The 10,575-nt window shown below is 36.2% G+C and overlaps 2 protein-coding genes across 4 annotated transcripts; one reads left to right on the top strand and one right to left on the bottom strand.

Moving 5' to 3' along the window:
- Positions 1-435: 435 nt before the first annotated feature.
- LOC140966959 (thioredoxin-like protein AAED1, chloroplastic) lies at positions 436-4,586 on the top strand. Its single transcript, XM_073427279.1, has 10 exons — positions 436-710; positions 1,344-1,485; positions 1,583-1,628; positions 1,792-1,851; positions 2,307-2,343; positions 2,591-2,670; positions 2,838-2,929; positions 3,104-3,164; positions 3,363-3,407; positions 4,260-4,586. The coding sequence occupies exons 1-10, from the start codon at positions 518-520 to the stop codon at positions 4,314-4,316; spliced, it is 813 nt and encodes a 270-aa protein (XP_073283380.1). The 5' UTR covers positions 436-517; the 3' UTR covers positions 4,317-4,586.
- Positions 3,380-9,257, bottom strand: LOC140966957 (pentatricopeptide repeat-containing protein At5g02830, chloroplastic-like). Of its 3 annotated transcripts, none has more exons than XM_073427277.1 (12): positions 8,631-9,257; positions 8,163-8,250; positions 7,506-7,710; positions 6,970-7,077; positions 6,651-6,822; positions 5,731-6,284; positions 5,175-5,240; positions 4,977-5,057; positions 4,758-4,855; positions 4,330-4,534; positions 4,030-4,090; positions 3,380-3,874 (listed from the first exon to the last, which is right to left on the bottom strand). In XM_073427277.1, the coding sequence occupies exons 1-12, from the start codon at positions 9,163-9,165 to the stop codon at positions 3,579-3,581; spliced, it is 2,469 nt and encodes an 822-aa protein (XP_073283378.1). In that variant the 5' UTR covers positions 9,166-9,257; the 3' UTR covers positions 3,380-3,578. The 3 variants fall into 3 exon arrangements, with proteins under 3 accessions (XP_073283378.1, XP_073283379.1, XP_073283377.1); XM_073427278.1 differs by having other exon boundaries at positions 5,731-6,173; XM_073427276.1 differs by having other exon boundaries at positions 5,731-6,294; positions 6,658-6,822.
- Positions 9,258-10,575: the final 1,318 nt, after the last annotated feature.

Raw genomic sequence — 10,575 nt, 5'->3', positions numbered from 1 at the left:
TTAATTAACTTAAGTAACTAATTTAATATACTGAAATAAATTAATTATATACAAGAATAATTATTTTAGTGATTATTAAATTAATAATTATAGTCATGAAATAATCAAATTAGTCAGCGATAGCTATCCAACTCATTATGGCTCATTAATCATCAGGCAATAATAGCCTTTGATTTCAAATGTATATTTCACTAACCATGTACGAGTGATGAAATTCAATAGGAGTTATGTTAATATACATCTATATTTGTACAATGTAAAAAATTCAATTTGTCAAAATCTCACCGTATATTGAATACAAAATCTCACGATATAACAATAAAATCTCACGATACGATATAGTGATAGTAATTTTAGCATTATTCATTAAATAAACTGCTCCAACTCACCACAATTGGACCCACGCAAAATATATAAAGAAAACAAAATACAAATGCGCAGAGAATTTTAAGACGCGTACTCTGGTTTCCAAGAATCACCAGCCACAGAAGCTAATTCTGGTTTTCTGAAATCTCCAATGGCGTTTGCTCTTCCAGTAGCCACAGCGGACGGGAGGATCACACAAAATACTGTAACTGCCAGCAAATTACACATTCCAACCACATCTATCCGCAGATTCCAAAAGCCATCGCCCTCATGCTCGCGTTTCCACCGGTCTCTCCAAACCAAGAATTCGCCGTATACATGGTCCGTCATCTCCGGCTCCACGGGTAAGATTTTGTTTCAGTTTTCCTTGTTGGGTTGCTCATTTCGCATCTTGACGTATTTGTGATATTGATATGTTGGCGCAGAACTTGTAGTTTAGAGCTAAGCAAGGTAGCAGGGAATGTGCGATTTAGCTTTCTTCAGACTAATATCTGTTTGATTTTGAGTGAATTAACTAATTTGATAATATCTTATAAATCATATATGTGATATTCAATGTGAAAATAAATAGCAGTGATGAAACTCAGAATACTGGAGTTTGGATCAAATTGAGGAGAAGATGATGATGAAGTCATCGTCATTTTTGCATTGATATAAAAGTGAGATTGATTACTTTGTTTTCTCTGTGTATATGTGCAAGTTCGAGCTCTGAACTCGAGTGAAATGCCTCACGGACTGCTCATCTTACTCCTCAAACCTGTTTCATACAGCAATAATCTTTGTGAATTAGGATTAAATGGGAGTGATGTCGTGACAGAAAGCAAAAAAAGTTATACTACATGAAAGATAAATGTTTTTTCAGGCGTTTAAAGTTTGCAAAGCTGAAGAACATCCCAAGAATCTTGTCTATTTTACAAGTTCTTGCAAAATCTGATGCAATGCATTGCAAAGTCGAAGTGACTTCTTTATGATTGTAGGTGTTGAAACATCTTCGGCGGCCGAGGGTACCGCTAGCCAGTTGGACAACGTGGTGGTGTTAGATTTGAATGGAAAGGAAATTCCCATTTCTGATTTGTGGAAAGATAGGAAAGCTGTCGTCGCATTTGCTCGACATTTTGGGTGACTATACTGTAGATTTTTGCTTTGATCATTTGCTTGTGGATTGTTGAAATGGGAAGGGAAAAAATTTGCGTGATTTTCACATTTACCACTGCAGATGTGTACTCTGTCGAAAAAGGGCTGATTATCTTGCTAATGAGAAGGTAACATATGCCGAAAGGAAGAATCTTTCTTTGATTTTGGAACGCTAATTCCCTGATAGCTGCAGATGGTTTCACTTGATTAAAAATGATTCTACATTATTTTAGTAACCGTTTTTCACTGCCTGTTATTTTGATGAACGAAATTTCTGTTTTTGTTTCATAGGATAAGTTGGATGCAGCTGGCGTGGCACTAGTCTTAATCGGACCCGGCAGTGTTGATCAGGTTTATTTACATTGCTCGTTTTCGGGTTCGTGACAGAAGCAGCACCATTTGTTTTTCAATAGAACTTGAATTAACGTTTTTCCTGTTTTTACCAAGTTCTCCAAGATCCTGAGGCACTTCTTTCAAGTCATGTTTAAACATGATTTGATTTGTGTTCTCTTTCGAGAGAATAATAACTACCAAGACTTTTAGATTAGGACATATATTGTATTTCACGATGTTACAGACAATATCATAATAAAATGACGGACTCCTCTAAGAATCTCTTAATTATTTGCCATAGTTATGTGACATATGGGAAATCTCTAAATTTCTTGATTTTGTGTCCTGCATTGCATTTGAACAATTTTATTTTCCTCCAAACACAAAAATACTATTAACTTCACACAATTTGCTTAGTTTGTTTAATCCATAACTTAGATAATTTATTCCATTGGTAACAAGTTCTCTTGCAGGCAAAAGCATTCTCCGAACAAACAAAGTTCCAAGGAGGTTAGTTTTTGTGTGATGTTGAATTCAAACTAGTTTTCAAAATTCTAGCTCCATTGTAGGAGCCGCATTATGCTAAAAAAATTCTCCCTAAACTTTGTTCCTTTTCACCATAAACTATTTCACAGTCTTCATCATTTCACGAAAAATAGATGCCCCAAATGATTAGAAGATTGTTTTTGTGCAACTTTATAAACTTCTTCAAAGTCTGGATGGACTGAATAGTTTGGAATATATGTGTTTTCTATAGAGGTATATGCAGATCCTAGCTATTCATCATATAAGGCGATGAATTTCATCTCCGGAGTTTCTACCACATTTAGCTCTGGGGTACAGTGACACTCCTATTACTGTGTTCGAATGTAACATCTCCAACACGAGTTCTCACCGCATTTCACTAGCTATATAAGATTTTGTTATTTGTGCTGCTTGTTTGTGGTCTTTAATTCTTGACATAAGATTCTCGCCTCAAACATTTTTAAAATTGTTATTTGCAGGCGGGTTTGAAAATAATAAAAGCCTACTTGGAAGGGTATCGCCAGGACTGGGCACTCTCCTTTGAGAAGGATACCAGGACAAGGGGTGGCTGGTATGTGTATCAATACATGTATATATAGATCGATACCATTCAAAGGGGGGATGGAAGAAAACCTCCACAAAACTAACTTCTGTTGGCAGATGTCCCTGTATAATTTTCCTTGCAATTCCCCTTCAAACCATTCTCTTGCAGAGATTCAAGCCTTTAATTTTTGTTAATTTGCAGGCAGCAAGGTGGGATTATTGTTGCTGGTCCTGGTAAAAATAACATCTCATATATCCACAAGGTATGCCACCTACTCTTTTCATCATATGTGACTTTCTTGAAACATAGTCGATATTCAACTTGGAGACTGTTGATTGCTAGAGTAGATACAGTTTTACAGACACTCAGCCGGATATCCTTGATATTATGATCCTAATGAGTAATATCAACCAATTTTACATTCACCCGGTCTTATAATGTTTTTGATTAATTTATACAGGATAAAGAAGCAGGGGATGATCCAGATATAGAAGATATCTTGAAAGTATGTTGTTTACAAGGCGCTTGAGAATTCTCTGATCATGTAAATAGTATATTCTGTACTTGCAGTGTTAAATAAAGAATAATGCTATAATTTTTGAAAGGATCTGGTAATAGTATGATGTGTAAAATTTTGGGATGTTCTTACCTATTTTGCATTAGAGTATGTTAATGGTTAATTTGTTGCCGCATCGAGCCGTCTTTGCAACCAATGCTGTAGTGATTCCCTGCTTACCTTTAGCCTCTGTAGAGCTACTGGTCTCCTGCTAGGAGATTTAGATGCTGGTGGCAAACTGCTACCTTCATGTACTTCTTCTGATCTCAAATTTTGATATTTTACCTCTGATGAAAGAACCTGAAGCCCTAAGTCGCGATGCAGTAGTCTAATCACAGCTTCCCTAATTCCATTCTCATCTTGATAGAGTTCTCGGGCTCCTAATATGATCAAGACATCATCTTTCACTGAATCTCCTAGAACCAAAAAAAGGGTATACAGTCTTTCAAAAAAAAGGGCAGCATGTTAAATACAGCTGTTATACTATCCACTGGATATGAATCTCTTGTGTGTTGATTAGGTGTGGCTAGTGTGAGTTTGAAATTTCAAATGTGGAGGACGAATCTGTCACCTGCAATGTACTTTTCTTTGATCTTCCTCAGAACTGCCAGAACGACTATCCGTGCTTCCACCTAATGATATATATATAGCAAATGATCTGGTCAAATTCGGCCAAGAAAATGAAGTAATCCTATGCTTAGTTTTTCATTTTTCGAAAATGAAAGCAAACAATACCAAATGAACTGAGACTAAAAAATATATCCATTGTCCTAAGTTTGTTAATGCAATTTTGTTTTAAAGGTGACTGGACTTTGTAAAGCAGTTCCATCAGATCACAATATTCAAGGCCAAGGGTAAGTGCGTGCCGTACCTTTGTGAGACTTCGAAGATCAATGGAAAGGCTATCAGCATTGTTTTCTTGCAAGTGTTCTGCAACTTTCTCGAGTAGTATACTTTCAGGCCTAAAATGGGTCCTCTGAGAACAACATTGGTCAGTCGCCATTGTTCTATTCTGTATTACACCTTCACACCACTCCTCAATTAGTTGCTTGAGATAGTAGTCGCTCGATTTGTATCTGTAGAATTATTCATACATCAAACGTATTATAACAGACACCGCAAATTGCACCTTGCACAACTAATTCAGAAGTAGTAGAGGAAATAAACAAATTGCACACAAAATTTGAGATTCTTTTATGTTTGAGAGGGACTCGTATCACCTTTCAGTTACAGCGTAAAATTGTTTGTGTCCTAATATTCACAACTAATATGCGGTCGTACAAAGTAAATCTAACATACCCTGCTTTTCTCATATCCTGATATATAGCAAGGCATTGTTGTACTTCCTGCAGTGAACCATACCTACTACGAGCTCGAAGAATAGTGTTGTAAGTCACCTGTGATGACATGTTTGATGTTAACAAAAATGAAACAGAAGTCCATTCGGATGAACTTTTTAACCTATTGTGACAGAAGAAAAAGAGGAAAAATTAAAAACAATTACACTGAACACCTTACCATATTCGGTTTTATTTGATATTTTTCCATTTCTGCAAATAGCGAAAATGCAAGCTTCGGATTGTTGTGTTTCACACAGACCTGTAATTAAAAAGAAAAGAAACAAACATCGTGTCAATTAACTTTTAGCAACTCTGTGCTCCGCTCCTCAGAGCCGCAAAAGAATGCCAAAGAAACTTGATTAAATGATCTCTGAACCTTAATAGCTGTTGTATATGTAACAACATCAGGTTGAATGCCAGTTTCATGCATGGAACTCAAGATCTGCTATGCAAGAAGAGAGCACATGTTTTAAAATTTCTGAGTAAAAAATTCTAAAGACTTTTGGAAACTAGAATTTATCACAAAACATGAAAGCATGCAGGCCATCATTGAATTTTCTAAAGAGGTCATTTAAGTTATTGGTAACAACAAATGAGATTCTGGAACTATCGAATCCACTAGGCATGGTGTTTGATTAAATGATTCGAGAATTTCTTCCTAGTTCGAACTATGACCTGGAACCACCTTTTATCTGCTTAGACTCCTTTTAAGACCCTACGCTCAAGTGTGATAATCACAAAGTATGGTCAGACTTTTACCAACTGCATGAGAATTATATTATTAACAAGCAACTCACAGGACCAAATAATCGTATAATATAATGGAAAAAGTTTCCGTAAATTGATGGCATTTCGTAATGCTAGCAACAGGTATCAGAAATTAAGGGGGTTTCATGATCATATCCTTTACATGATGGGTTAGAATAGGTTACCTGTGCTGCGGTTGCAACATTCCCTGAGTCTCCACAAATATCAATCAAGATCGACCAGCTTATATTATTAGGAGAAAGGCCCAAAGTTTTCATTTCACCCATCAAAGCTTTGGCTCGGTAATAATCAGTGCCACAGGCTTTCATCATGATATTATAGGTCGAAGTTGTAGGCCTAAATGGAACTTTAACGGTTAAGTGCCTGTAAGGTGAGGAACTCTTTTTCATTTGATCAATAGCTAGAAATTCCTCTGCATTATATTGGTTATGATCTGCAGTAGTTTGATGAAAACCTCTTTCTTTCCAGCATTGAAATAGCCGAAAGGCCCTATCAAATTGGCAAGCTTCAACGCAGGCATGAAGAAGAATATTGATACATTGTGAATTTGGTTGACCACCAGCTAGAAGCATCTCTTCAAATAACTTAACTGTTTGCTCGACCAGACCTGCATTTGCACATGCATTGATCAACGATGACCATGTAACCGTGTTCGGAATGACATCAGATGCAATCATATCTTCTTTGATTTCTAAAGCCAGTTTCCACATTTTGGCATCTGCAAAGATCTGAAAGTTGATGGAAGGGTAGAATGACTTTAACATTCTCAAAAGTATTATTTTCAGACCAGAGAATACACACTGGAACACAGCACAAAAGAATATATAAATGATGCAGAATATTTGAATATGCATCCCAAATATTATTTCAAGAGCCATTTAATTTGCAACATTAGGCTAATGCATACAAGGGCAAAAAATAGGTACTGTTCCCATTTTGAACCTTTTAAAAAAAAGAGAACATATCACAAGCGCTGTGCATGATACAATAAAGTCGAAACTTTTTAGTTGTGATATTGACCAGCCAAATAACTGACAGGAATCAAGACTCCAACTTAGTCCACAAAATAGCCAATGTAAACAACCTTTCACCTTTATCATTGTGCTATATGTGAAAACATCCAGTTTCAGCGCTCCTTTTGACTCCAAATCTCGTATGCCCTTATAAATGTCCTGGGCAAGTTCAACTCTTGCAGCAAGGCAGCATGATTTCAAAAGGATGTTGTGAGATGCAATGTCAGCAATCACCCCAAGTTTCTGGATAAAGAACCTGAGTAAATATTCTGATATAGTATTTCACCCATTACATGCGCTAAAGAAATTTCAAAAGTGAGGCATGAATCAATACATAGAACTGGGGAAGCTGGTGGGAGGCGGGGATGAGAGAGTTTAAGAGAACCTTACCCTCATCTGCTTGTATACATTCATTGTGTAATGCAAATCACCGGCATTCACATTCATGAGACTGTTAAAGACATATGTATTTGGGGTGACCTTGCTGGCAAGCAACTCCTGTGACAATTTCAGATGTTATGGCAGCAGGCATTCATCCATTAACATCCATAAAACATTTTATAAAGAAAACCAAGTACACTGTGGCGAATGGAGTCTCCAATAATTGTTCTCAATTATTGTCAAACCAGATTCTTTACAAGTGCCTTGAATATGCCACCCAATAGAATATTAGAGTTCTATCGAATTTTTCTTTGTGTTGTTTTTGGCGTTTACAAGTTATCACTTCTACTTTGCAAAATTTACAAAATGGCATGGTTCAGAACTACTCATTGATTGTAGGTGATAAGCATGTCCAGAAGGTGAGGAAAGGGAAAGAAACATAAAGGTAATAACATTTCAAAAACAACAAGAGATGCATAAAGGCAAAAACATGGTTTAATAAAAAAAGAGCTGAGCATATGTCGAGTAGAATTTATCACAAATACCTCAAAAATGGTCCTTGACTTCAAGTAGTCACCGCAAAGACCACACACATCTATTATTGTCCGATAGGCATGCATATTAATACAATTCAAGTTCTGCTTGGAAGCTTCAAAGGCTCTCAGAGCAGACATCAAATCCCCTTTCTTTCCAAATTCAAGAATTACAGTGCAAAATAGAATTTCCATATGAGGGCAAATCTGTGCATACCTGCAAAAGCAACATTGAAGCTTTAAAATAGAGATCACACCAAGATATTAACACGTAATCGCAGAAGCAATAATAGATGGTTCACACAAAAAAAAATAATAATAACAAGACTAATCTGTTTGATCAACAGTTTCTTCATGTCAATGCTGACTAAGATTAGCAATACCAAATGAGATATACAACATCCAATAAAGAGTGATAATACTGCAAAGATAACGTAGTGATAACCGAATAGAACAAAAAATGAAAGCAAAATTGAGCCCCTTAGCAAGTTGAGCAGAAACATGGACATACAAACACTTCAAATTAGGATAGAGTCATTAAAGGAAGACAGCTTTGAAAGTCATAAGTAATTCAACTATCACTTGTGGTAACATTTTCATTTTTTGTTATTCAGCTCCAAGAGCTTAAATCAAGGAAACAGAAAGCAAAAATGCACTGAAACCAACAACCTTATGGCTGTCATAGGGTTCCTCTTTTTGATACAAAGGTTTATGATATGAGAAGGCTCCGCCAATTTTTGAATTGGAAATTGAAATCCTGAAACCATGAAACATGCATTCATTAGATGTTACCCAAATTATTCGGTTATCGATTTCACAAACATATTCGTGCGGCCAAAATGGATTAAGGTTTTAACCATTCGTTTTGCATTCTACTCGCAACTATACACAATTCATTCTGATCGCAGCAGAAACTTTACAACACAAACAAACAGCTCATAATATTGAATAATGATCCAATCAATTAGTAAATTTGACCACAAAAATATATACGAACAAAAATAAACCCTAAATCATCAGTAGGCTTTTAATGCTTTATCACAAGCATATTCCCGACTAAGGCCTGCTCAAATTGCAAAACAAATAGGTTAAAAATTCATTCAGACATGGTTTCATCTAGCACCATTAAGGTCTTACCATGAAGAGTTACCATCAAGTCCACAATTTGATCTACTTCACCGCATTTCAACATTCGTCCACACTCCCCTCTGATTGCATCCACTGCGATTCCATCAAACAGCTGTACAGGCTCAATATCAAGCTTTCGAATGCCATTAAACACCAGTTCAACAACACTATCGAACTTCCGCTCTCGAATCATCCTCGCAACCCCTCTCGCAACACTCTTAGCGTCCAACAAGGCCGAAAATTCCGACGCCTTCACGCCTGAAGCTACCATGCTCTCAGAGACCATAAGAAAATCCTCAAACCTCCCATCCTCGGCGAGCTTCGAGGCCAGCTCAGCGTAGTACACAAGGCTTTGGCGTTTGTCCCGTCGAGAAGAAGAGAGCAGTGGAGGAATGGAAGTGTATTGGGGTTTAGACTTGGAATTAGGATTCGGCAGCGACTTGCTTGAGCTCCGGCGGTGGAGTCTCCGGGCTTTGTCGAGCGGAGGAGTGGCGGAGGGAGAAAAGACGGCAGGGGAAGCGATGATCGATAGTGCGTCACTCATTTCCTTGCAACGGAATGACCGATGCGGATTGAATTCGAATGGCGGGCATTTCACGCGAAAATGTCAAACGGTGAGCAACTATTTAACAACTTCGAACTCAGGCCAGGCCACGCACTAGTACATAAGTCAAGTTGCACGTAAAATTTGTCAATCATCATAATAATAATTACACCCCAAGATTTTATGCTAAATCTTAAGTTGATTCGAATAAAGATTTGTCCTAGGAAACCAAAGGTATTAAATATATAATATAAGATGAATAATTAGATTTAACATAAAAATACAAGAGATGATCATCATGTAGGCACACAATATGTTATTTCTATTATTAAAATGTGAAGTCATTTTTAATATAACTCTTAAGATTATGGATCGGGATTTAACTCTATTCCAAAAACTAATCTGGTGGAAGGATTCTTAAAGTTCATAATCTTAACAATAATAAGTTAATATTATAATTTATAAAGTTATACTCTTTTTAGTTTTTTTTTTTGGAATTTTGAATGTATGTAGTTGGAGGAGCTCTTCTTTAATTAGATGAAAAACGTTAAGAAATATGTAATAACCAATATATTAGAGCACAAGTTGTGTATTTAGAGTACAATTTTCTTAACTAAGTAAATAGATAGATATTATGTTTTGACGTACACAAAGAAATAATAAATCAAGAATCGTCGTGGACAAATAATTGGTTCCAAGCAACTTGCTCAAACCAGACAAAGTCAATGAACTTCATAAAATCAATAAAGTCATTGAAAACTAAAGATAATAGAATTTAATGTGTCTACAGTCAATGAAAAATGACAAAAACTTTTAACTGACAATAGTACGGAGCTACATCTATAAAATGGAGAAAAATCTAAGAAAAATTAGAGAAAATGATCGACAGCGATAAGAAGGATTCATCTATATTAATGCACCATTATTGAATCATCATGGATGTCCATTATCTGAATATGGATGTTCACACTCACTAAGCATAGATGTATCCAAATATGGATGCTCAGGCTCACTGGCATATCTGTTCATCAAATCTATAAGGACCAATGTGCTTGCTTTGCAGTAACTTGTTCTTGCACCTGGACTGAATCTTCAAGACCGATTCTACCTAGATGAAGAAAAATGACGAAAAGGTTAGGGTTGATCGTCAAGTTTTTCATATGTTTGATCGGTAAAGGATCACTTATAAGTTTGTCAACTGATTGACTAGTAGGCAGTCACTTAGGATTTTGTCGTCTTGACTAATTAGTTATACTTGGAGTTTTAACTGAGAGTATAACTTCAATTGAAGTGAATCTGTACATCATGTTCGTATAAATCAAATTTTTGTAGTGGAACATTTCGGGAACGAAGGAGTGACATAGAAGATTTGGTCGCTAAACTTCCAGAAATAAATATGTGTGTTCATAT

Source organism: Primulina huaijiensis, unplaced genomic scaffold (genome assembly GCF_012295235.1).
Source record: "Primulina huaijiensis isolate GDHJ02 unplaced genomic scaffold, ASM1229523v2 scaffold208318, whole genome shotgun sequence".
In the NCBI taxonomy this organism is placed as follows: Eukaryota; Viridiplantae; Streptophyta; class Magnoliopsida; order Lamiales; family Gesneriaceae; genus Primulina; species Primulina huaijiensis.
This window is presented reverse-complemented; position numbering and strand designations above follow the sequence as displayed.